This window comes from Lampetra fluviatilis, chromosome 15 (assembly GCF_964198595.1).
Source record: "Lampetra fluviatilis chromosome 15, kcLamFluv1.1, whole genome shotgun sequence".
Lineage (NCBI taxonomy): Eukaryota > Metazoa > Chordata > Hyperoartia > Petromyzontiformes > Petromyzontidae > Lampetra > Lampetra fluviatilis.
The window spans coordinates 5162360-5190069 of NC_136289.1; the positions used below are offsets into that span (position 1 = coordinate 5162360).

The 27710-nt window shown below is 44.3% G+C and overlaps 1 protein-coding gene across 3 annotated transcripts; it reads left to right on the forward strand.

The window, feature by feature from the left end:
- Positions 1 to 1551: 1551 nt before the first annotated feature.
- On the forward strand, positions 1552 to 27380 carry DCUN1D4 (defective in cullin neddylation 1 domain containing 4). 3 transcript variants are annotated; one of them, XM_078862986.1, is made up of 12 exons: positions 1681 to 1815; positions 3521 to 3580; positions 4288 to 4358; positions 5444 to 5486; positions 7539 to 7659; positions 11712 to 11800; positions 12876 to 12946; positions 17142 to 17233; positions 20372 to 20480; positions 21357 to 21461; positions 22414 to 22516; positions 23468 to 27380. In XM_078862986.1, the coding sequence occupies exons 5-12, from the start codon at positions 7589 to 7591 to the stop codon at positions 23521 to 23523; spliced, it is 696 nt and encodes a 231-aa protein (XP_078719112.1). In that variant the 5' UTR covers positions 1681 to 1815; positions 3521 to 3580; positions 4288 to 4358; positions 5444 to 5486; positions 7539 to 7588; the 3' UTR covers positions 23524 to 27380. The 3 variants fall into 3 exon arrangements, with proteins under 3 accessions (XP_078719113.1, XP_078719114.1, XP_078719112.1); XM_078862987.1 differs by lacking the exon at positions 3521 to 3580 and having other exon boundaries at positions 1552 to 1815; XM_078862988.1 differs by lacking the exon at positions 3521 to 3580 and having other exon boundaries at positions 1552 to 1815; positions 7542 to 7659.
- The last annotated feature ends 330 nt before the right edge of the window (positions 27381 to 27710 follow it).

Below are 27710 nucleotides of genomic sequence, written 5' to 3' on the forward strand. Positions count from 1 at the left end.
ATCGTCACAAATGTCTGACCCCCCCAGGTGCATGACGTCATTTATGGACGGCCCCCAGGTAAAAGCCCGCTGAGCTTATAGCTCTTTTTCAGAAGCGAATTGGCCACAAATGAAAGCTCAAAGAAGAGCCTCATCGTGTGGATATTTACATCAGCCAAATACTCTAAACGCATGTTTCTGGATTCTACTGGGAATGTTGGTCCAGATGATGGCTTTCGACTGATGGACCAATATTTTATTTTACGTCAAGAAGTATGCGTCTTAATTAGCATTGCACGTGGAAGACTTTGGCTCAGGGGCCTCAAATGACCATTTTAGATCACCAATTGGACCCGTCTGCTTTTTCTCACAATGTATTGTACGTGAAAAACATAGATTCAGAAGGCTCATGCGGCTCATGTACCAAGATTAATATTTTTATTGATCTCAATTGCCTTTTAAAATAAATCTATCCTGTCTCTGTGGAACATTAGTCCAATAAGGTAGATTTGGGGCAATTATTTAACATTTTCAGTCATAAAACATTCCCATTCGTTTCGAATCCCATACGAAACCGTGAGGGAGCCCATCGTGTATTGGCAGTGTGGTGCGGGGGGGGCCCGACCGCGCGGTGAGGGGGGGGGCCTGGCCGTGTGGTGAGGGGCGGGGGGGGGCCTGGCATTGTGGTGCGGGGGGGGGGGGACGATCACGCGGTGAGGGGGGGGGGCCCTGTCCGTGCGGTGAGGGGGGGGCCCTGGCCGTGCGGTGAGGGGGGGGCCCTGGCCACGCGGTGAGGGGGGGGCCCTGGCCACGCGGTGAGGGGGGGGGCCCTGGCCACGCGGTGAGGGGGCCCTGTCCGTGCGGTGAGGGGGGGGGGGCCCTTTACGTGCGGTGAGGGGGGGGGGGCCTGTACGTGCGGTGAGGGGGGGGGGGCCCTGACCCCGCGGTGAGGGGGGGGTCCGGACCCCGCGGTCTGAGTTTAAACCCCGCGCGCTTCCCCCACGGCGCGCGGTGATGCCGTCGTCCCACCTCACGCCAGGCGCGCGACGATTGCGCGCGCGGCAACAATCGCAGCGCCGATTGGAACCGTCGTCCCGTCGCAAACAGCCAATCAGAGCGCGCCTGACTCGCTGCCTGACACCGCCGGCAGAGCTCGCAACGGTGGCGGCGGGGGGGAGGACGGGGTTTATACGCGTTTGAATTTCCCACATCGGATAAGCCGCGACGGAGAAGGCGGGGCTTTGAAAGCGATTGTATTTTCTACATGGGATAAGCCGCTATCCGAGGGGCGGGGTCATAGGCGTGCTAGGGGGCGGGGTTTATAGGCGTTTACATTTCCCACACCGGATAAGCCGCAATCGAGGGAGCGTGGTGTCAGCGCTTCTAACGCTGCTCATTGGTGCCCATCGCGACTAGCCCCGCCCCCCCCCCCCTTCAGCTATCCAATCGCGAACAGCCTCGCAACCGCCGCTGCCCCCCCCCACCAGTCCCCCCGAGCACGCGGCGCGACCGTCCAATCGCATGGCTGGAATTGCGTATCCGAGCTGGGAAATGTGCGGTGTGGGGGGTGGTGGCGTAGGGGGTGGACGAGGCTTCGTGTGTCGCTGGGGGGAGTCGCAGCAGTGAGAGGAGGCGCAGGAGGAGGAGGAGAGGGGAAGAAGCCGCGGCCGCCGTCGCCGAAGAGGAAAAAAAGGCCTCCCTCCCCCCCCACCACCACCAGCACCTTCGTTGTGAAACATCGCGGCAGCAGCAGCAGCAACAACAACAGAGACGATTGTCGCCGTCGTTATATCGCAAAGGGCCCGCGTCCTCCCCGAGTAGTGAGGGGTTTTTTGAGTGAGTATCGCCGAGGAAAACGGGGCCGCTGTTGAGATTCGAGAGGCCGAACTGAACGCCGCTTTGAAATGGTGACGCAGTGCAGCCCCCCGAGGCCCCAGGCGCCACCGCGAGCAGAGCAGGGCCCGCGGAACTAGCAAAGGCAGAACCACAGCCGAGCTGCCAACACGCGCCCTCCCGTGTGGTGTTACAAATCGGCGTGAGCTTCGCAGGGCGCTCGTGTGTACGTGTGTGTCTTTGTACAGTGTACCGTATGTGTTCATTGTGTGTCATAGCTGTTGTATAATGATGTGTGTTGTAGGGATTTATGTGGGTTGACGCGCGAGTGAAATGTGTCCCGTCATGAGCGACACGGCGTGGTGAAGTATCGTCAAACGACCCCCCCCTTCCTTTCAATATAATTAACAAAGATCTCTTAACAGTGTATTTTAACGTGTGTACAGTGTGGTTTTTGTCGTATTTACAGCTTGGGTGTAGGTAGGTATGCGTGCGTATGTTGGTGTGTATGTGTTTATACTGTACGCATGTTGCTGTATGCTGGTATCTGCGTGTGTCTGTAAGCCCCGATGGCTTACAGACGGCGCCGGAGTGCACCTAGCCTGGTACAGTCTCCACGTTGACATCACCGCCACCTGTGTACACGTGTGTGTACTGCCAAGCAGCGGTAGTGTAGTGGTCAGCGCTACGAACCTAGCGACCCTGGTTCGATTCCCGTTCACGGTCAACATCCAGTGACGATTATGGGCCTCCTCCCCTAGGTCGACTCAGCCTCAGATGAGTACCTGGTGAGGTATGTTAACATCGCCACTAGGGAGACAAAGGAGGTCGGGCGTGGTGTTGGCCACCCACTCACTCGTGTACCGTGCCGGCCTTCATAGGTGCTCGCTAACAGCACTTGCCCCTACAGTATGTTAGGCTGTACGATGGATCTTTGTCTTTATACTGCCAAGGAGCGGTGGTGCAGCGGTCAGTGCACTACGAACCCGGCGGCCCGAGTTCGATTCACGCTCACGGCCACCATCACCCAGTGACGATTATCTGCACCGGTCCTGGGCCCTCCCCTAGGTCGACTTAGCCTTCAATGAGTGCGGTGTGTAAAACATCGTCACTGGGAGAGACAAAGGCGGTCGGGCGTGGCCACCCCACCCACCTTGTGTGCCCTGCTGGCCTTCATAGGTGCTATTCGCAAACACTTGCTCCTACAGTATGTTAAGGCTACACGGGAGATCTTTGTGCTGTATCTGTCAGCCCCGATGGCCTGTCCTGTGATTTGCCTCCGAGCCTTCGGCCCTCTGCGTGGCGGCGCCAGAGTGCACCTTGCCTGGCACACAGCCTCTGCGTTGACGTTTGTAAATGTGTGTGTGTGTACTGCCAAGTACCCAACCTAACGTAAGGTGACTGAACAATAGTATATTTTGGTAATGTTTTAAAATTGGAGGCATACAAGACGCTGGAGGGGGGGAGGGCATTTAAAAGAATGTTTATCACGCAGCATTGCTGCACATGCTTACAGTACTGTGTGTATGGAAGCTAAAACGCCTTCCTGCTAAAATGAGCTTGGGACGGTGCTTTTCTCCATGGTCCATCGTTTCCACCGTCTATCGGTGGAAGCTCCACGTTCCCATGGCGGGAGCCAGCGGGTCATTTGGAAGGCCACTATTGATCCCTCTGACAACGCGGTTACGCATGTTTTGTTTTTAACCAGGGGGATGATGGGCTCGGTCAATCCCCAGATGGGGATTTGAACTTGACAACCTTCCGAATTGTGAGTTCTAACCACAGCGCCACTTAACTTATTCACAGTACTTGCCATGCTACGGCTATGCCCAAGACCGTATCAGTTAAACACGACCACTGTCACTCTTACTTTGCCACATAAGGGGTTGGGGGTGGCATTATAAGATCTGTGGTGATACTGGTGCTGACGTTTGGTTTTTCACGGTTTTCTCAAACAAAGGGGCAAGCGTCCAAAAAGGACCGAGCAAGAGCCAAAGAGGTCGGGGTGACGTGTGGCTACTTTTTCAGCCGTGCCACTTGACGTGTTATGCAGCTGCCGATGGAGATGATCTACCTGCGTCACATGAAGCGTTGTTGACCCTTTGTATTGTGGTGGTGATCGTGATGGAGGTTGTTAATGGTGTGGCAATTGCATGTTATTGACGGACGCTCTGTTGAGGTGCAAATGTCCGCGTGTTTGTTTGAGTGGTCATTTAATTGCAGTCAAAATGTGAGCTTTACGGTTTGTAATGAGGTTATGCATTATGTAATGTGGCCCTGGGTTGATATAAAGCCTTTGCATCATTTTGTGTTGCTATTAAAAGCAGTGAGGAATGAATGTGCCTAAACACACTGTAAATATTGTTCACAAGCCTTGCTTGTCTTCTCTTTAATCATAATGCATACACGTGACTGTCTTTTACAATAATGTGCCGTTGGTTAATCTCTTGGATGCCGTGTGTCTTTTTTTTCTAGGCCACTGGTGGGTCCTTGCCTTGGTCATTCTGGAGAATATTCATAGAATATACAGGACCTTCAATCGACTGGTGACCATTCCGTGCGCGCACACACATTCACTTAGTGTTGTGTGAAGAACTTGGCACTGCAGTTCATGTTCAGTGTCATTGTTATACCCATAAGCATTTAACGAAACCAAGCAGTTTCTTGAATTCGATTAGCATGGTTGGCTACGTGCGGTGCGACAGAAGTTCAACATACAAGTGTATCAGGTCACTGAAAATGCATACTGCAGCTGCTGTCAGTACCCGAAAATAAACATCAATATTAAGATAAATCATTGACCTCTTATAATAGCAATGATACTATTTCTCCCACATTTTACTAATAGAAAAAGTGCTTTTGAGTTTACTGGGTATATTTCTTACTATAACACACAACAATATAAATGTATTTGTTCGTTTGAATACCAGAGCGGGTCAGTATGTTCATCTTTGTCAGCTTGTACAGAGCCAAGAGTCTGCTATAAACTGGACATTACAAACTTTGACATTCATTTATAATTGCACAAATTGCACATTTCACATCGTCGTGCATAAAACCTAACTGACCACGATGTGAATCATATAGCCATTGTTTTTTGCAAGGAAAAGAAACATAACTTGGAAAATGGAAATGGTGAAGTAAAGGGCATAAAACTTGTACGAATGTAAATGTCCCCATAAATGACACTGAAACCGGTGTACACACAGTGGGAACACGAAACAGGCAAATCTAAAATGTTTAAGACAAACAACATAGCATAATTTAACCAATAATGTATGTATGTGTAAATAATGAAGGATGCAGTGTATTAGAACAGAAAATGTTGCATTTGTACCTTTACCAGTTGAACCTTGAGAGGAATTACCATCATTATTTAAGCATCTTACCAAAGGGTAAATAAAACTAACACTGTAATCTAAAATGCACCGTTTACGATGTTTCCATGTTAAACATTGAACTTTTGGTGTGTTGTCAATGACAGGTGCACGAGTTAGTAGGTATTTCATTGCAAATAATAAAGTAAGTTTTGTGTCACAGACCTTAACCATGAGTAGGAACATTGAATAATGTCAATGACATGTGTCTGCAGGATGTTTGTAACGAATTAACCTTTTGGATTCCTTAACAGAATTTACGTGAAGACCTTGATGGGCAAAGCGATAGTTCCATAAGTAAGTTTTTCCATATTCTTATCATGAATACATAGTTATGAATATTTGTATTAATGGGATTTCAAAACCGTGCCTTTATTAGGTCCGCACACTTAAACATTTCACGGCTATAAAAGCAATTATAAAGTCGTGGATCCTTCGGTAATACTGTAGAATTGAAAAGTTATTTACTCACTGACCCTGTTGGCATTCCTCAGCCATTGGTGGAAATCAAGTGTCACAGTGACAGGGAGCAGTCTATAAAGTCCTCTCCATTACTGACTTCCCACAACGTATTACTCGTTTTGTCCATCCCAGAGAGATTGGGGGCTGAGTTGACCCTTGACCAGGATTTGATCTCTACACCCTATTGTAAGCCACTTGTTTCTGCCTTGCGTTGCTACCCATGTGGTTTTTTTTTTACGAGTGTTAAAAACAGGACAAAAACGAGTCATTCTGTAACATTCATTTATAACTTTAAAAAATTACACTAAGTGGAGAATGACGATGGTAATCACATGCAAGAGCTTTTTTTTTCTCTCCGTTTTTTTGCCACTAGATGGCAGATAGCTAGCGGTGCCCTTGCGCGACTGCACATTGGAAAGACAATCTTTTTTTTCCTTTTTTTTTGTCTGTTGAGGGTGTAAAGACGTTTAAAATGTATTGAAGAATGAAGCTGCAACATGGCGACGGCTGCACGAATCGTGGCATCGTTTGCAAATGGTGTTATGGCTGCACATTGAGACATGTTTGGCCTTACATTAGAAAAATGGCCAATGAAGCACAACAAATGTGAATCCTTTATTTCATGGTATGCATACCTGTCAACCCATACGGTTTACCCGTGTTTTTGTACAGGGAAATTGAGTTTTCAGGTCTATACGGCATACAGCCATTCAATACGGGATTAAACATGTTTTGTGTTACGCCCTTGTGATGGGACTTTGTAGGATAAACGTTGAGGTATATAAGGGCACGAGGTGACCAATAAGGTCTGAATGGGTCTGTAATAAGGTAGGCACTGATAAGGGGTTGACAGGTATGGGTATGATTTTAACATTGCTGCCACCCTACAGTCACACTCGCAACCCATATGTAAATGGTGCCATTATTTTTTGCTACATTTCGCTTATTTTTTCAGGTCATATACAAATGACAGCATGCTGCTGTTCTAATCTGCAGTTGTATAAGGGCACCACCATCTTGGTTTACACAATTCATCTATCAAAATCTGGAGAGAAAAAAATACAATATAGGTAAGCGTCTCGTATTAAAACGACTGCGTACTTTCATAAGTGTATTACGTATTTTAAAAAAATCTATCTTGCAAGGTGACACTGGTTAGGGCACTTAAAACACAATTGTAAAGTTATGAGTTTAAATCCCCAGCAATGGTTAACTTAGCCCATAATCTCTCTGCGGTTAATAACTATCGATACACTTTTTGGGAAGTCAACAGCTCATTCCTTAAGCCATGCAAACTCACCTGGCATGGGGAATGTGGAATCTCCACCACAGATTTAGAACCATCAAAGGAACATTACCCCTTTGATTTGAGCATTGCTCTGATTTTAGTCTGGAGGCATTTGACTTGGCAAGATAAAATTTTGGTTCGCAAGTTAATAGAATGGCCTCTGTAGTAATAGGTTTTTACCCTTTCATCTGGTACATAAACTGACACCTTTATACAAGGGGTCATGTTTTCAATAACCACAACACAAGCAGTCAAAATGCAAACAAAAAGAAACAACTCTGATAATGATAATGATATGCACTGTCCTTGAAGTTGATTGGTCCACACCCGAGACAGCATTTCTTAGAGCCTAGTCTCCATTGGTGTTGGACCAGATGACGCCAAAAGGCGTACAACTCAAAAACAGCGCACTATCAGAGTATTGAGAGCTCGGGGTAAACATTTACACTGAGACCTTTACCAGTAGCAAAATATAGTAATCGGTTTTTACCCTTTCATCTGCATTCCCCGTGACGTTCTGTCTAGTTAACAATGATAGGGTTATGCCTCCAGGTTTGTCTGAATTCCCTGTGAAGTTCTGTTTGCACCCGTGTGGAAAGCAGTTGCGGAGGTGTCCTGCGGCTGTGCGTCCTTCCACTGTACTCACAACATGCCCGTCAAGAAGAAGAGGAGGTCCCCTTGCTCTGAGGAGGTCACAATCAAGCGCTCTAAGAGAGACGGGTGCGTGCAAAGTTTCTAGCAATGTAACTTGCCTCGAAGTTATTAACTCTAGCCGTAAGCATACTGGCAATTATATCTTAATGAGCCCAATTCATGTAGAGTTTTCACATTTTTCAAAAATTCTGCCGTGAGCTGAAAGTTCCAGTAAAGGGATTTCTCCCTCTTTCATCAAGCAGTTTTTTTATTAGATTTTCCAAGGAGCATAAGCCATCATGCGAACTCCGGTCATCTTCGCAGCGGCTTTTGGCTTGCCATCGAACAAAGACGGTCACTGCATCGCGCGCTTTCAGATGCGCTTCTGTGGCCGTCTGGAACGCTCTTCCTTCCAATATTAGGAAGCCACTGGAGCTATGCACTTTTAAATCTAGATTGAAAACTAATTTCATTATAACTGCTTTTCGTGTTTAGATGTTTAACATACAAACCCCATTCCACAAAAAATCCATAGCGATCAAGTAGCCAGGGGAGTGCCAATGGGAAGCAGCTCTGTTTCATGCTGACATCAGCACACTTAGCCCACTGATGGACCAAGATGACCAATCAGGAACCGTCTATCACAAGCATGAATACACGCAAACGCTCTGAATGTAGCTTTAAGGCATAGCGTATCGCTACAAAGGAGCAATGATGATGACGTGGAAGGCGATAGCGATGTTGATGTGATAATAGAGGAGCACAGTCATTTATGCGCTCCGAACCACCCAGAAACTTAAGTTTGATTACCAACCATGACGTAACATCAGTGGCGATCGGCTTTGGAACCTGTTTTGAGTGTCTCCTAGGCTTAATGGGAGTTTCGCATGACACCTGCAATATTTCACGCTGGAGGCATGGGTTGGTGGATTATGTTGAGATTCATTAAGTTACCAAACCTGACTATTTCTAGGAAAATGTAGTACAGAAATGGATTCTTAAATCAACCTGTTTAGTCATTTGGGTGGTATCCCATTGTAATATCTGTTTAATCTGGGTACTCCAGTTTGCAGAGATCTGACCAATAGTAAACATTACAGAACCATCGCACTCATGAGGCACATGGGGAAGATACTAATGCTAATACTATTAAATCTATGAAAAGCACAGACTGAGGAGTATTTGCCACATGAACAGGTAGGCTTTAGGAAAGATAGGAACACAGAACAGCATGTCTTGATTTTAAGGTTTATAGCAGAGAAAGCAAAGCGAAATCATTGGCTGGTTTACAACTGTTTAATAGATTTCCAGAAAGCATTTGATTCGACTAAGCAAGATATAAAGTGGCCAATTTTAAGATCATATGGAGTAGGGAAAAGACTGACACAGACTCTGCAGGATATAGGTGAAAGGTCAAAGTCAGCAGTAAAGTTTTGACAGGAAAGAGGAGTGGTTCCCTTTAACATATCGGTATGAGACCAGAGATTCACTATCACAAGCAACTTTGTCACATATTTGGAAAGAGTGATGGATGCCATTCAGGACAACGGCACAGGAATATCTGTGCACGGAGAAAGAATAAACAACCTGAGATTCACTACGCAACTTGCTTCTGATGGAAGCAAGTTTCGTAGTGCTGCAGGGAAGTGTTCATACGCTGAATAAGTCAGGAATGGATGCAGGACTGAGGATGAATGTGGACAAGACAAAGGCGGTGTTCGAAAGGGATGACATTTAGAGAGAAGTAATAATAGAAAGCAGCAACATTGTGAATGTAAAGGAATTTGTATACTTGGGAAGTCTACTGACATGGGACAACGACTACACGAAAGACATAAGTAGCGAGGGTCGAAAAAGCAAAGTGAGTAATGGTAGGATTCGATTACATCTGGAGAAGCAGGCAAATCGGCTACAAGACCAAACATGCGTGTTCAGTGTGCCTTCTCGATTTGGACATTGAAAAAGACTGACAGAGATAAGACATTGGCACTAGAAATGTATTGCTACAAAAGGATACTGCATCTTAGCTGGACTCAAAGAGTGACCAATGTAGAAGCATGAAAACGGTTGCACACAATAAGACCTGATACAGGCAGTGATGAGAAGGAAACTGGCATTATTTGGACACATGTGGGATGGATAACAGGAAAATTAAAAGTGTGTTGTTCAGAAAAATGGAAAGAATTGGAAAAAAAGGAAAACCTAACAGAGAATGGGTTGACGACATATGTGATTGGTGCCAGAAAGACGTGCAATAATTGAGCATATTGGGACAAAACATAAAAGCGGAAACAAATTATGAAATATCCAGTGGACACCTACGGGCTTTCTGCCCATGGATCTTGATGATGATCACTCCAGTTTTCTCCCACATGACAATTATTGTTGACAGTGAGTCTTCACAGTTATTGTCACTTGCCGTGAACACTGCCTTTGCATCCTCTTCATATTGGGCATAGTCGTTATCGGCAGCAGAAGCAAAATCAGCAGTACTGTAATGGTGAAAGCAACATCATTGCCTTAATTTTCAACATATGTTTGAAGTTCGCATGATCTCCCCATGATCGTGTGGATTTTTGTCCGGGTCCTCTGGTTTTACCCTCCACATTTGGAATCCACATCATGTGTTCAGAGTATTTGGCTGCGATAAACTTCCACGTGATAAGCCATTTTTTTAACTATCATTTGTGACTAGGTTGTTTCTGAAATTTAACTATATAGCTCATTGGGCCTTACTTGGTAAAATAAGAAATATGTTTTTATAGTTTAAATTGTCAGTATTGATTTTCGTCATTGACTTAATTATCGTCAATCATATTTTTATCTCGGCTAATCTTCACGTGCCTGTCAGATTTATCTTTACCGCACGATCGGAAAAATGTACAACTATACAAATGATTTGTAGACTTGAGGCACCAAACAGGCACGTACATTTTTGAGGAATGGCGCCATACCTTCACTTTCCCACACAATCCACGCCTCCAAATGGTGTTTAACGCGATTTCATTTTGCATCGTTGTGGAAACTTTCTGCTGTCATTGGGCTGCGCCCACTTTTGGCCATTCCACAGGTTTGGGTGTATTTTTCGTCACGTGGAATCAGCTGCACTTGAATTGCAAAAATGTTCTAAGTTTGAACAACTTTCCCTAGTTTTGCACGAAACATTTAAAAAAACAGACATTGTTCTGCCTTAAAGTGGATGAATGAGATCCAAAATTACTACATGAATTGAGTCAGAAATCTTGGTCTGGTCTGAATCATTCAATCCATCTAGGCTGAAACTGTGAAGTGTAAAATTGACTCTAACCTATCCTTAGCATAAATACTGTGTATTATTAGTCTGTTAACATTGTGAACTAAATTTAAATTAACTGTACACCTTCATTAAAGTTAAACATGATCCAAATGTGTTCCCTCAATGCCTCGACTATGAAGTTAACATTATTATAGCTGGCACATTTTCCTTAACCTGAATGAAACCGAGACCTCGTCATAAGTCGTATGCTAAACCTTAAAGGATTTATCTCTAATGTAACAGTATCTGGCGCTTAATCCAAGCCTAAAACAATCTTTAAAGTATTCTTGTCCTTTGGCCTGGCACTTAACCAAATGAGATAAGAAGCTGCCTATTGAAAGCAATCATATTAACAGCACCAGCCTTACTTAGTATTCCTCAGACTGAAGAATTTAACCCTTGACAACTGTCAACATAATTTTTATTACGCCACACGAATTGCACATGGAGTTACCAATCGTGCTTTCTTTGAGGCCTATAAACAGAGAGGACGCTCACTGCTTGCTTTTAGGAATGAAGACAAGAACACAGAAGCAGGAATTTCAAGTGCCTGTTCCAAATTATGGCCTGATGGATGGGAGCCAGGTGCAATCCAAGGGACATGGTTCAAGCATAGTACTCTCTCTCCTGCGCTATATATACTCGCGTACTCCCATGAATAGGCAATCCAAGTGTATGCTAGCTGGTTCCTTTGGCTCGGTGTTCAGTGGTCTCTCGTTACATCAGCTATTGCGCACATCATCGGCTAAAGCTAGCATGCGTTGGGATAACAAGCCATGTTGTGAAAAAGTGACATTTGCATGCCATTTAGCATCGATTGTGCCTGTGTGTGTTTGCACTCCAGCTCCGTGAGGGTACAGCCTTGCAGTACTATGAAAAACGAAGACTCCTTCACCAACAAAAGGTGTTTAACCTGGTTTAGTGAATACACAGGTGAGTGCTCATGGGAATACATTTTAGCAACTGATGGTGGGAAAATGTGTGAAAATATACAACACTGGTCACTGGAAACTTCCTTCAGATATTGTTAACGGTGTTAGGTTTGATATGATTTATTATTTTTAAAAAATTTTTTATCTTAACACCCAGGGCCAGGTTGTGTGCGGTGGTTACAGTACCCGTCTTAGATTTGAAAAGTTGCAAGTTGCCTCTCAAGACAATTCGATGAATAATGCTTTGTGGACAGTCAGTAGTGGCCATCTTGTGGATAAAATGGTGTGCACCTTAGATGGAATTTCCTACCATGTATCACTAGGATCAATGGTTTGAGCATGTACAGTGATTGTAGCAAGCAGCGACAGCCATGCCTCACTAGAACGAACACTGTCTTTTAAAAGAAGGGGAGCTCTAAAATATAAATAACTCTTGTAATAAAGTACCCAGGGGTATTTAGCTATGGTGGTCCCAACACAAGGTTGAAACCTCATTTCTGAGAACCGACTTTTAAATTATGGTCATGCATGTTGCGTTAGTGTGCTCTAATGACGTTACTGCAATGACATGTAACATACTGGAGTGACTGCATCCTAACATTACTATAGTGCCACAAAGATGCACCCTGACCATGATTTTAGTTTTATTTCTCATGAGTACATTTTCACACACATGGTAGACAGCCCAGATCTGTCTCCAAGATATGATGCATTTACTTTTTGGCGTTTCATCTAGTTTTAAACCATCAATCATCCATAATGTACTATTGGCTGTGAATGGCATTCATTAGGCATGAGCCCTGCTGTCTTTTGGCTTCCCCCACTGTAAAATGTCTGCAGAACTTCATGACATAGTTGACATCATCGCCATATTCTTGTCAACGTAATATTGTTACGTTTTCATTTATTTTACTTTGTATTGGCATGTGCTGTGGATTATCTAGCTTGAGGTTTTTTTTTTTTTGGGGGGGGGGTAGGTTTTGGTTTAATATTTTTTGAGAGCCATATGTGTTACATTTTGTACGGGTGTGAATATGAATGGAGGTAAGGGATGGGCTGTGATTTCTGTTTTTCAGGAAATGATGATGTTATTGGTCCAGAAGGAATGGAGAAGTTCTGTGAAGACATTGGCGTGGAACCTGAAAATGTATGCCAGTCATATAAATTTTCATTATTTATCAAAATATATTATAAATCATTATGAATGTTTATTTACACGTAGCTGTGCACATTCATTGAAGGATTTAGTGCACATTTGGTAATAATTCTACCGATTTCAGGGCACGTTGCTATATTTCCAAAACATATAATTTTGTCTTTCAATGGTTGGCACTTAACCAACATCATTTGGACATATAATCTGTTTATAATTTGACCAGTACATTTCATAAGCAGTTCTGCCTGTCAATGATTTATAATGAGATTTTCACGAATGTTTTAGGTTTGTCTTTATGTATATACTCTGCTGTAGGCAGCACATATACATTTATTACTATTCATTTGTACTACTTTTAGAAAAAAGTTTACTGGCTGGAATCTTAATTGGACTTATGTCTGCCTGCCTGGCGTATGTCCAAGTGCGATGTGGTGACGTCACCCGCATCCCACAGCTTTGAGCCGAGTTTGTGGGTTCGTGTGCGGCACTAATGGCACGCCCGCCCCTTTCACCCACCCTCCACCCCAGCCATGTATCCCGTGCAACTACTATAGAGGAGATAGAGGCGGGAGGTTCTATTCTATTTTTGCATACAATGGCAATATGTTCAGGAGCTAAAGGCCAATGTCGAGGCATGCTTAACACGAGAGGGCTTCAGAAGAGAGTATGTATAAATTTAGCCATTTACCGTTGAACAAGCACAGACTACAGTGGTTTTTGGCCACAGTAGCACTGGCTCGTCTTACATTTTTCATTTATGAAGTAGATGTGAGCAGCGGCCTGTTGATGTTCTGACACTGATGAGCAGTGCGTTCAAGGAGGAATGGCAAAGTAAGGAGGTGCGATGTTTGGGTCTCAAAGGATATGTTTGTTCTGCACGTCCGCGTTGTTCCACTATCTTTTACCGTTGCCTGCTCGCTGCCCATCTGTTAGCTATTTTCGTGTTATCTTAAACACAGCTAATATGGTCGTATCGGTGAAATGGACGTCATTAATTTGAAACCAGATGTGATCAATAGGAGGGATGAGAGGCAGGAAGAGATGAAGAGGAGGGGCGGGGAGAGAGTGAAAGGGCGTGAAACGAAGAGAGCAAAATGGAAAAGGGGAGCGCAAGGGAAAGTGACGAGCAGCGAGAGGGAGGATCAGGGAGAGGCAAGAGAGATTGAGATGAGGAAAGGGAGACGTGGGAATAAGCAGAGTGAGGATGAGAGGTGAGAAAAACAAGTGGGTAAGATACATAATAATGGAATACGACGTTTAGATTGCAACACAAGCAACCATCATCGGGTACAAATGAATGAGAAAACAAACAGTAAATTTGGAAATATAATGCAATACAACAGAGTCTGCCAACACAACAGTCAACACCCCACCTCGTTGATTACGTTCTTCCAAAGATTGCTAAATTTTAGAGAGACAAAACGTATATACGGAGACACACAGACAGACACACAAGCAGAGAGACTCACAGATAGACAAAGGCCTCGACACAGACGTTGTATTTCTGTGTGCCTATGTGTGTCTCTCTGTTTGTCTCTGTGTGAGTCTCTGCTTGTGTGTCTGTCTCCGTGTCTATGTTTTGTCTCTCAAATTTAGCAATCTTTGGAAGAACGTAATCAACCAGGTGGGGGTGTTGACTGTTGTGTTGGCCGACTCTCTGTGTTGTATTGCAATGTATTTCCAAGTTTACTATGTTTGTTTTCTCATTCATTTGTACCTGATGATGGTTGCTTGTGTTGCAATCGAAACGTCGTATTCTATTATTATTTTATTTTATTCTACGTGACTTGACCGAAAGAACCAAAGAGTAATTCCTGCAGTCACAAAAGCTTTGAATCTAGTTTGGGTAAGATACAGTGAAGGGAGGGAGAGCTTTTTATATTTTTTATTGAAGTTGGAGGGGTTATCAGCCCATTACACCCATCCAGAGCCCCCGTTGGCCATTGTGGCAGCTGCTAGCAGGGCATGAGGGGCACAGCTGATTGCTATCAGCCTCTCCCCCAATGGCATTGCTCACAGCACACAGTGTAAACAACTGGCAACCACCGAGGAGGTGAGGGTTTTGCCAGTCAACATCTGCGCTAGTTTTAAACATTCGGCCTGCCCTGCCTACGATCGATCCTGGGTTTAATCAGTTTCGATTGTATGAGGAACTCGCAGATCCTTGAAAGATCTGGACACTGTCCCATCGGTGAGCGTCCCTGGCAGGCGAGGCTACGTTGGTTGTTTTATGTATCCTGCATGCCCAAGCAATCTCTGTTTGAGTGGATAGAGAGGACTAAACAGGCATAGCCCAGGATAGAGAAGAGATAGGCTGCTGTGGTACAGGAGGATGTGGAGCTGAGTGGACTTGGCGATGACTGATACCAGTGGTGTCAAGATCGGCCTCTGTGGAGGAGACTCGTGAAGGACACTGCTGGGAAGTTGGAGGAAGTCATCCTCCAACAACACACAATGAAGAGCAGAGGAGCGATGCTCACAACAATGAAAGGAGCACCGGGTGGATAAAATCCAGCAAGTTGGCACAGTAGGGAGCACAGGTGGTGCATCTGTCAGTCATCTGACCTGTCGGTGTGTCCCGTGAACTGACCTCCAGTCAGCGAGCCTTTGACATTTAACTTGGCCTCGAAGTGCACGTAGCCTGGCACAAGCACTCGTGATGTCACTGCCACTTAGTGGTAAATGGCGACTGTTGGAGAAGAGTAATGTAGAGTGAGGGAGAGGTGGAGGAGGGTGGACAGAGAAATAGAGAAACAGACAGAAGCAGACAGTGGGAAATCGACAAAAATGGATATACAACACAGAAGGCAACATAAAGGTGGAGAGAAACAGGACAAGAGTTTGCTGGCTGGCTGGGATGGACGGTCACTTCCAAATTACGTGCGATTTGCTCGTTGTCTTAAACTACACCACACGAGTAAATTGACAAAATATCAAACTTGTAAATACTTGGCCTTGGTTTTATACTTTTGCAATATGACAGCTGACTTGACCAAATGTCTCTTTCCATAACAAAACGTGAGATTGTATGTTGTTCATCACTGTCTTGACTATGTAGCCTTCATATGCCTCCGATTATCACGGTTGGCTACGTACACATTCCACATACTTTAAGACACGAAAATATTAATTCAGTGGTGCAGCATTGCCTTCAGCCCTTAGTTCATGACATCAAAAACTCTCTCTAACATTTGTAACCCTTGGGCAATACTATGCGCTTTCTACCATTGCTTTCAAATGCATGCTTTGTAACTTAATTAAACAATTTTCAGCTAATTGAGATTACATCTCTATTACAGAGGATACTTCATAGCCATCTGTATACCTATACATTCATGCACAGATGGATACACAATGTTTGCATTGCATATACAGTCAACCCTTAATATCTGTGGGTTTTTTCATCGCGCTTGTGCGTATTCACATCGAATTTATTGTCGCGCCCATTTGAAATTTGCTGGGTTGTATTTTAAACACTTGTGGCCGTACCACGCTACTGCCTACGCGACAAGAGGTGGTGAGGCCGGGGGGGGGGGCGTTGTGGTTCGAGAGAGTTGCCCCCCACGCGACGCCGCTCCCCCTCTCAATCCGCATCTGTCCGCCACGCCATTTATACACGAGGAGCTTTCCTTGTACTACAGTAAAACCTTGGATTGCGAGTAACTTGGTCTGCGAGTGTTTAGCAAGACGAGCAAAATTTTTAAGTAGATATTAATTTGATAAACGAACGAGGTCTTGCAATACGAGTAGTACATGTATACGCTTTGTCTGCCGAGCGTCACATGATCACAACTGATATATGAGTGCTTTGGATTCCAAACACGTTTCAGAAACGAATTATGCTCGCAATCCAAGGTTTTACTGTTTTTTTTTTTGGAATTACACCCCATGCAACGTCCACCTATTTATCCGTTGACATTTGCACATCTAAATATGATTATGGTCATTATTAAAGGTACGTTTAATTTCACAATACTGTACTATATATGTATAAGGTACTATGTACATGCAGAGGATATGTTTAAACTTAATATACGGTTATGCCCCCTAACCTGATTTTCCTAATGAGATTTAAGTATAAGTACTCGCGGATTTAATATTCGCGCAGCTCTCCAGGACCCTATTCCCCACCCCCCGCGCGAATATTAAGGTTTCGCTGTACTAATTCCTACTTCCGTTCGTGCAGATAATCATGCTTGTGTTGGCATGGAAGCTGGAGGCTCAGAACATGGGTTTCTTCACCCGGCAGGAGTGGCTGAAAGGCATGACCGCCCTGCAGTGAGTTATATGCACAATGGACTAATCGCACACATTTCTTTAGAGCTGCTTTTTGTGTTTAATTTGTTGTCCTTCCCCCCCCCCCGCACCTCCGATTAGCACGGTTAGCTACGTACGGCGCGAATGAAATTCAACGCACATACAGAGATCCTTCATTAACTTTTAGAGCAATTGCCGTTTAGGAAAAGGGAGAGTGTCTCTCCTGCTCAAGCGAGCATTGGGGTGGTGCTCATCTCATTTGGCGGCACTCAGCCCGGGTGGTGGAAATTCCACATTCACATGGCAGGGGGAAATCTCTTAAATGGCGCTAATGTTAACATCCCACTATGTGGTGGCATACATGAGTGGTTTTAGTGGGCGGATGTTGAGGTTGTGTGGACATCTTCATGTTTAACCTTGTCACATATGCCTTTGCAACTTTGATATTGATACACCATTCTTAGTGCTTCAGATACTAACGGACAATTGTGTACACGGGCAATAATCAAATCCACGTTGCTCAAATTGTAATATAATACAATAACCCCAGCAATACCTCTCCCAACACTGTAGCATACAGCCCAGGTGGCCTGGCCACCTCTGTTGTGTGAGGAGCGGTAGTGTAGTGGTCCGCGCACTGCGCTACGAACCTGGTGACCCGGTAGTGTAGCGGGTTAGCGCTACGCTACCAACCTGGCGACCCTGGTTCGAATCCCGCTCACGGCCAATACCAGTGACGATTATCTGAAGCAGTGATGGGCCTCCCCTAGGTCGACTCCGCGTCAAATGAATACCTGGTGTGGCGTGTAAACATCACAACTGAGGAGATAAAGGCGGTCGGGCGTGGTGCTCGCCACCCATCCCCTCGTGTGCCGTGCCAGCCTTCATAGGGGCTCGCTAACAGCACTTGCCCCTACAGTCTGTTAAGGTGTTTCACCAGTGAGCCAGTAAGGTCGTTTTGTAAGTTGACCTTAATGACCACGTGTCAAAACGTGCAAGTGTAGGCAGTTGTCTTTTTGAGTTATGCATAAATTGTGACGTTGAAACTTAACCATAACCAAACTAGAAAAAAATGTATTCGGCTCCCCTTTATGGCTACAGTTACCAAGAGTAGAGTATAGACATGACACACAATTGAATGTAGGTGCCTAACATCTGGAACAAGCTATCTTTGTAAGACAATATTATAATGATAGTAATTGCAACAATTTGGCCTCTTTGTAAATGCTTGGATGTTTTGTAATGGAAGTCCTCTTACCAATACGTCTGAATAAGGCATTGCTTAAGATTCCTTAATAGTAATAATGGCCAACAGTGCGAGGTTGAACCTGGTGGGTAAGGGAGTAATGTTAAGTGGTCAAGACATGATAAATGGTATCTACTCATGGCTGGGAACACAAAATGTTACAGCGTGAGTGGATTGTATTACACGCACGTCGGGAACTCTGCCTGCTTTTGTGGCATGAGCACCGTCGCGATGCACAGTCACGTTGGCTACGTCACATCCAACTACTATGTTCATCTACCGAAATAAGTTAACTGCTGTGGAGGCACTTTTAAGGGTGTTCAAATTGTAGACGAACATTTACGCGTGAGTGCATACATCAGGGATGGCCAACCTGTGTAACTAACAGCCAAAACGTTCCCGTGAGTTTTGCAAAGAGCCAAGGGTATATATAAGTGTTTATATTTTTTTATAGTTTTCTGCGCAGCACGGGACACATTCATTTTTCTTTGCTCCTGTGATGGCGTGTTCTACATTATGCCGCTTTAGAGCCGCATGTGGTGGATTAAAGAACCGCATGCGGCTCGGGGAGACGCCAGTTGGCCACCGCTGGCAATACACGTCTTCCGCTCGACCCCACATTTACACATGGACTAGCGGGCAAGTGCTCTTAGCAAACAGCTATTAGGGCCAGCATGGTAAATGAAGAGAAGTTGTAGGGCTAGGACTGCTACATCTGGGCACATTTTGTATCCCCATTGATGTTGGTGACATCACGAGCTTGGGACAACCTCGAAGAAACCAGGTCAGGTGCAAATAATGTTGGGTGTTATACATCACGGTCATGAATTGGGTTTGAGTCATTTCTAAGTACATCTAGAATATTCAAATTATGAAAATTTGAAGATCACAGCTCTAAGTGGAGCACATGCTGCCATTTTTGTATAAGCAATACCAGCTTAAGAACATTTCCACAGCCATAATAGGAAGATACAATGCAAACTGATGCTGCAAAGCCCTCTTTCTGTCTGCTGTAGATAAATGTGCAGGGATTTAGTTTCCGTTTGGTGCAGGTCATAAGTCAGACAAAGCCGATCGCTTTCCAAGAACAACCAGTTGGTTTGTGTTTTGCTTGTTGTCATCCAACTCGTACAGTTGTTTACGTTCCGATGGCAAATGGGAAGGAAAAAAATCTATCGTGGCTAGAAACCCTGTTGACATGTGATGCATGAGAAGATGTGACTTGTGCTCAATAGTGACAGTACGCTAGACTCATTGTGTGGCTTTAGGTCTATCGCGCTTTGTTCTCTGTTATCAGAGGCTTTTAATGCATTTGCGTTGGCTCGTGTGTGTGTCCAAATCGAAGGACATTGAGTGCTCCAGTGTGTAGGGGCAACACAAGAGTTTCCTTCTGGGTACAGCGGCATTGTAGAAAGACCATTCATTCATTGTTTTGAACAACAAAAATACTTTGACAAGTCTTGTACTCTACCCCTTGATATACTGGTAACTATACACAGTCTTGATGGAGAAAAACGTGGTGATAATGGCAAGTAGGTGTTGAGTGAGAGCCCAGTTATGTGTCGTTATACATTTATTGTATAATGTTACGATGATTGTACCTGAAATTAGACACGGAGGTGGAAAGGCCTTGTTTATATTCCTGCAAGTTGGTTAACTCCATGCATTTACAAATATTGTAATTCCACAATGGTACCGAGGTTAAAATATATATATATAATTACATCTCTGGTCTTTGTACACCCTGCTAATGAGACTAAAAAATAAAAACTGGCTTTGGGTTTGCCTGATGAAACACACGCTTGTGGAAAACGTATAATTTCAGTTAATTATTTGGTTGTGAAACTCACTTGTTTGTTCACGTTATTGGTGGTCATTGGTTGTTGCCGCAATGTGCCTTTGCCTTCCCTTAGGTGTGACAGCTCGGAAAAGCTGCAGGGAAAGTTTGAGTACCTGCGCTCGCTTCTCAATGATCCCGTGTCCTTCAAGCAGATCTACAGATATGCCTTCGACTTCGCTAGGGTTTGTCTTGTCCCATACGCTCCCTCGTCGTGATAGTGCAGCGGAGGCACTGATGATGGCAGCCCCTTTGAAAGGAATATTGTCAAAAGGGAGACGACCCTGTTGTTGAATTATTTCAGCCATTGGAATCTTTCGCATGCGAAAAACGATAATTAGTCTTTCGAAGTTTCCGTGTTGCCTGTATTTTATTTCCGAAAGCATGACCAATATTACGGAGAGATTATGTGATTTGGAGAGTTGATTATCACTTGTATCATTGAGCAAGGTAGTCATGACCTATGAAAATAAGGGCAATTGGAAATTAAATATTGAATTAAGGTTCCTGTGGTTTTACACTGAGGCACATACGAAGGTACCTCCCAGTGGTAAATTTGGCTGCGTCGTCCCAAGGGATTTGATTTGGGTTATGCTCCTGTTAGAGTATTGAGCTAATGTTTATAAGACCTTGGTTTCAAATTCCATTGAACTGGACAAAATAAAAATAAATCCTCCAGAATAGTGAGATGATGATTATGGTCCAATCAATATATATTTAGTTATTTTAAATATGTAATAATGTCCTTTCATGATTTGGCCCAGCCATTCTTTGAGGGATACATTTATTAAATGTATCAAAAGACGAGGCACGTGGCAAACCACTCTGACATGGTAAAGTGCCACCATCCTTAGCTTGAAAGAAGGTCTTTGACACTGGAATTAGTTTGATGGCTCATCCGGGGGCTTTCCCCAACATTACATGAGGTTATAACTTCTGTAGGGATTTCCAGAAGGATATAACATCAGTACATTCTGCCTCTTCTCCCACAACAACTTTGCAAATAATTAGTCTTATGATTGTATAATACTTGAAGTCATTTATTGTGATGTTTCCTACAGGACAAAGATCAGCGAAGTTTGGACATTGACACAGCCAAGTCCATGTTGGCCCTGCTGCTGGGCAGAATTTGGCCTCTCTTCTCCTCTTTCCATCAGTTCCTGGAGGTGATCATCTCCCTGGTGGCACACCCCATGGGGGAAGTTGGTCCTCTTCGATTGAAGGACGATTGGTGGCTTCATCATGAATGTTTTTCTTCAAGTGTTGGTTACCAGGCATTGCAATTTGTAGTTCGGTTGGTAAAGCAGAAGGCCTATCGTAATTTGAATTCTGGCTAGGGATAACTCGGCCCATTGCCATAATTCCTCTGGGGTTGGTCAAATGTATGCGTGTTGAACTTCTTTCGCACCGTACGTGACCATCAAGTGGAGAGGCTGCTATACTTGGTAAGAAGGCAACAGAAATTGTGTTATGGACAAATGGGGATCTTGCATGTAAATGTGGAATTCTCACCTCTAGCTTGGGGAAGCATGGGCACACTTGAAGTTTGATATATGCTACCAGGTTTGTTCAACTTTCAGCCCCATGAGCCACATCTGACCTACCAAGAGTATTGGAGTGGCCTGCCGAGCTTTGGCCCACCAAGAGAGGGCTCTTTGTGACATCGATACAGATTAGCAAGATTAAAGTGTGATAAACAACATAAATGAGAGAACTGGGGACAGGCGATGCAGATTAAACATCACAACCCTATGGTATATACACATGGCATGTTGCGTGACATGTTCTTTCGCACTGTACAGAGCCAGCCGTGCTAATCGCTAGCAATGAAACTCTGGTTAGAACATACGAAAGAGAATGTTGTCATTTAAGTCCTGGTCAGAGGTTGATTCTGCCCCTCATCTCTCTGGAGTCAATAAAATTAGTATCACCGTGGGATGTATCCTTTGATCGTCATGGGCAAAGACTAGCCCTCCATCCTAGGAAATGTCCACCACTTTGTTAGGACAGTAAACACACAAGCAGTACCACACAATCGTTTAAACAAGGAATCACTTTTTTTTCTTTACACAGTACATGGCCTCGTTACATGAAGTTTCAATTTGTTTTTGTTTCCAGCAATCCAAATACAAAGTGATCAACAAGGATCAATGGTGCAATGTCCTGGAGTTCAGCCGGACTATTAATGCAGACCTCGGAAACTATGATGAAGACGGCGCATGTGAGTGTTCCTGCCATTCATACACAAACCTTACAAGAGAGAAATTAAAGCCAACACAGTCTTGTTCCATTCAGCATATAACCAGACGACATTATTTTACCTTGGGATTATGTCAAAAGAATTGGGAGTTAAAGGAACTAAACCATGTTTTCTCCTATGCATGGTAGTAGTTTACGAACTTGGCCTCAAATTTAACTGGTGAAGCCCAATTGAGAATTATTAGTAGTCGGCTCAGCCCGTCAACCCTCTGGGCACAATTAAATTAGTACACCTTTGTTCTAACTCAACATTGATCACGATGTAGAAACCGCGCCCCCCCCCCCCAGTATAGAATGATGGGATTTTCATCATTTGGATTTGGATGGCCACACAGGAGATGAGCTGAAGCCACAGACTCATTCAGAGCCGGGAGTGTCAAAAGATTGCATTGAATGTATGCAGTTTAAGTACTATATGTCTATGTAATCACTGATCCTAGCAGATATATTGTAAAAGTGCCTTGTGTATTGTGATCAACATAAGTAGTACGATACAATGTATATGTGTGTGTGTGTCATTACTGATCCTAGCCATTCATACTTAATACCTAGTCAGGATTCACCTGACCCAGACCTGGCCTGGGTCTCCCCCAGGTTCACTCGGCCTAGATTAATACCTTGTTTGATGTGGTCAATATTAGCTACAGGGATACAAAGGCATCCAGACATGGTGCTGTGTACTTTTGTACTAGTATCAAATTGGGAATTTGACTGTTTTATTTTTAAATTGATTGACACTGAGGTGAGAGCATCTGTCTCAAATATCAGAAGGTTGCAGACCTAAATCTAGGGGGTCAGGGTTCAGCTGCACGGCCAATTCAAATGAGTTCTGCTTTGCTTGAACCGGCGAGAGCGACGCGTGGACTGTGACCTGACCGCGTTTACGACGCTGCCTCTCTGCTGTGATGATCAGGGCCAGTTCTCCTGGACGAGTTTGTAGATTGGCAGAAGCGAAAGCAGCCTTCGTAGGCAGCGTGAAGCCAATCGCAGCCTCGTCCCCAGCTCCTTCTCCCAACATCTGCGTCCCCCACCTCCAGGAGCCAAACGCGTCACTTAAATGGAAATACTTCAGCCATACACCTCAGCAGTTTGTTTAACGCATGCGGAGCACACACACAAGTTATACAGAGCTCAGAGACTTGAAAATTCAACGTGAGTGATCGCTATTTAGTCCGTACATCCGCCTCCTGCTGACCCGCCCACTCGCGTACGCACACACTGTTGTGATCGCCTTGTGCAGTACACATTGTATTGTATTTCAGCATTGTATGCATTTCAACAGACCCTGAGCATTGCTTGTATATATGACCGGTTTGTTTTGTACTGGAGTCTGGCAAATGTTTTATCATTTGCAAGCAACTCACAAAACGGCTGTATACCTGTGACAAAAGAAAACATTTTTGAAATGATAATAAAACAGTAGTAATTAAATGACTGGCAACATGCTTTTTGCAGCGTATTTGTTTTTCATTCATCCTGAACCATTATTTAGCAGTACAGTATTGACATTGAACACACTTTAGTGCTGTATGGACAATTATGAATTAATGAAATGACTAATTGTTGAGAGGAGCACAAAAAACTTGAGGATTTTAGGTTTGTGGATTATTATTAAAGCTACGTGTTAAATACTTCATCAGAACTTGAAGAAGAGAAAAAATAAATGCCTCTTTTTTTTATTAAAGAAAATGGCATGGCAAGAAAATTTCATTTTTCATCACATTTTTTTGAAATTCGTGTTTGTTAGTAATTTTGGGAGGGGGGTGGGTTACGTTGGTGTTTGGAGCCATGCTTAAAACGTCTTGTACAGATATGTCCACGGATTTACTTGTGGCCGTTTGTCGACTGTTGACAGGCCGCGCAAAATAACATTTTTATTCTTTGACAAGTTCCTCAAGTCTGCAGTGTTCCTCTTGTTTATATATGTTTAGCCAAAAAAATGTTTAAAAGTGCAAATGTGGGAGAATGTGACACTTTTCTTCAATACTTTAGACAGTTTCGTGTTCATAGTCTCGATGGCAAAGTTGCCAAGGCTTTGTAAACCACAATGTTGGCAATCTAACATCAAGAAATAAATAAATTGTATAAAATGTGCTCTGTTATTGGATGTGTTTATGTTCACCGGTACTGAACTCTAGATATGAGCCATTCTCTAAAGTCGTGTTGTATATTTGTTCATGAGCAACAAAAAATTAACAACAGTGTTAATACTTTTTTTTAAAATACTATTAAAGAGTGGTGTAAATAAAAACCCCACCATAATCTTTCGTGAAAACACTGATGGAAAGTTTTTGTAAAGGATCTGTTTGCATGTTAACTCTCTCTAAGCCCCCTTTTACCTGCAAGGACTCGATGTGTTGCTTTTTCCACGTTACATATTCTGCTTTCTAAAAAAAATTGCCAACGTGTAACAGAGTATATACCAAGGATGTAACAAATCATTGATTAAAATTTGATTCTTACACTTACAATACACGCACTGATTTTTCATGCAGTGGTCACCGACACCCTCAGAACGTGGACGTTAGAACACCACTCCAGTGCCCGGCACTCGGAACTCTGCTCATGATTTGTGTTGCATATGCATTAATACAAAATGTACATTTAGGCGTAGGGGGGCTCCCTTCCACCCCCAACCCACATGGCCTCCACGTGGCCGATTTCCAAAGTGTTTTCAAGTTCCCTGCTCGATGTGACAATTTTTTTTGAGTCGAGTCAGCGAAGTTGGTGGCTATAGCCCGCGAGTTTTTCGCGATCCAGCTCTTGGCTGCTTGTGTTTTCGTTTGTTGTCCTTCCCCTGCACCTCCGATTAGCACGGTTGGCTACGTACGGTGCGAAAGAAGTTCATACATTCAAATCGAGCGGGTGGTGTGAAAGTACGTTGGGAAGGTTAGCTATGTCGTTTTTGCGCTCAGCGGATGCATTTTGTTCGTAAAAGTTGGAGGGGCATGAAAAAGATTTCACTAACAGTGACGTGGGTGTAATGGCGGCGAGTGCGCGGAGGTGCGCAAAGTGTGAATCGCAAGCTGCGTATTGTGGTCTTAAGGCGTTTTGGCTTCCACTGCTTAGGCCACTATCATAGGGTGGAGGGGAGTGTGGTAGCCGCAGCGCCTTGGTCACTGATGACCGAGAAGAGAGAGCACACAGAGTGGACGTATGGCGGTTGAAAGAGGCTGCAGGATGTGATGGTCAGTTGGGGGCTCGACGTACAGTTCCGAAGAGATCCATGGCACTTCAAGTAGTCCCCCCCGAGTCTAAAAAGGGGGCTCTCCAATGGAGGTCCCCGGGATGAGCTCTTGGCCCTTGTACTTGGATGGACACCCCGGTGCGAGCGGCGCACTGCAGTGCGGGTGGAAATCTAAATCTTGTATCTAGACTGGAGGAATCCGATGAGCTATGAAGCTCTTTTTCACATGTCCAGTAGGGGCGGGTCAGTAAGTTACAGCAAAATACAAAAAACACGATAGGAGTGCAAAGTTATAGGAAAGGTAAATTACACAAAAAACCCTGGGGTTGACCCAGTTGGCCCTGGTGGTGACGAGACGCTGAACTGCTGAATCATGGGAGAGATAAAGACGGACCAGAGCCGTCAAGTGAGACTGGTGAGATGTGCCCACGTGATAAACACCCCACACACTGGGGGGGGGAGGGGGGGCAACAACCCATGAGGGGTGAGAGATGTCTGCAGTGGACAGACCGGTCAGGAGGACCAGAAGGGCAGCCCTCGCATGCAGAGACACGAGCTCGAAACCCTCCGTAAATGCAAAAAAAAGTTTTCATAGCTCATCAGATTCCTCCAGGATTAAAGATTTTGATTCTGAACCACCCAGTCCAGTGGACTCTTGCCAGAGCGAGTGGGGCATCGATGTGTATTCTAAATTAATGCAAATACAGGTACATAAAACATGCATTAGCCGAGTTCCCTGGCAACTGGAATGGTGTTCTAATGTCTACGTTCGGACCGTGTCGGTGACCACTTTTGAAAACTAGATTTAACGTCGTACTCAAATCTGGTATTGTGTGTAAAAATAATAGTTTTATTCATGCGGTATGTTCATAGTTTATCGATCGCTATATCAATCCAGATGCTGCTTTGCACCCGAAAGGAAAAACATTCTGAATCTGATCCTGAATTGTGACGATTCGTCAAATCACATCCAATTTTCTGCTCTGATGTACAAAAAAAAAGTAAATTAATTGACTCAGTTTATTGACTCAATTCATGAATTCATGAAGGCTTTCCCAGCTATTGCTTCTTTCATCCGTACCCTTGTCCGCTGCGATATTTCCCCATATTACTGCATTGGTTTTATAGTTGGTGCGACGCACCACCAGTGGCAGCATTTACCCATTGACTCGCCCAACTTGTTGTGACGAGTGGCTCTTTGCTCAAATGAATAAGGGACAGTGTGCATCTACCGCTTGCTGCCCTGAGCCAGTTGTGTAAACTCCATATTCCCATGGTGGGTTCGGGGGGCAGCTATCTCCATCGGGCAACCACTTAATTTTCCACAAAGTGGTATGCATTTTATCGACCCCAGTGTGTGGGCCCCCCCACCGTTTGGCCGTGACCTTGTAGGCGAACGGCTGAAGGGTTCAAGGCGCCTGGCGTCGCCGAGACAATTCGAACGCGAGCGAGCGATGGCAGCTGAAAGAAGTTATGAATGAAGGTCGTACAAACACAAAATTCGCGTCGACGTCCATACAATGCTGACGGTTGTGTTTTTTCGGAAGCTTAGCACTTGTCATTTATCTGTGGAAAGTTACTATTTTTGTTAAAAATTTTCTTTGTTTTTTTTTTAACAATAAAAACGGACAACATTCAGCGAACGTTTGCCCGGGCGTGATTTGTACGTTTGCATGTTTTTTTTCTTTTCTCTTTTTCATTCAACGTTTTGTGCAAATGATCTGTAAAATGTTAAATTACTGGTGTGTGTGTGAATACAGTTCTGCTCCACATTTTGTTTAGCATTAAAATGTCAACACATTTTTTGGGAAATTTGCGCGCAAACCGGCATTGCTTAAGATATAAAATTATTCTTCCTAAATTAGACCTCCACTTAACATCCAAACGGGTCTCGACATCGTTAGTATGCACTTGTTAGCATATAGATGGTGCTTGCCAAATTGGCCGTGCAACAAAGAGCAGCTTCCCC

Excerpts from the sequence above, each read along its gene's own strand:
- DCUN1D4 (XM_078862987.1), top strand. The coding sequence starts at position 7,589 with ATGCCCGTCAAGAAGAAGAGGAGGTCCCCTTGCTCTGAGGAGGTCACA. Across the intron at positions 7,660-11,711 it reads AAGCGCTCTAAGAGAGACGG|CTCCGTGAGGGTACAGCCTT; the intron begins GTGCGTGCAAAG and ends TTTGCACTCCAG. Across the intron at positions 22,517-23,467 it reads CTATGATGAAGACGGCGCAT|GGCCAGTTCTCCTGGACGAG; the intron begins GTGAGTGTTCCT and ends TGTGATGATCAG.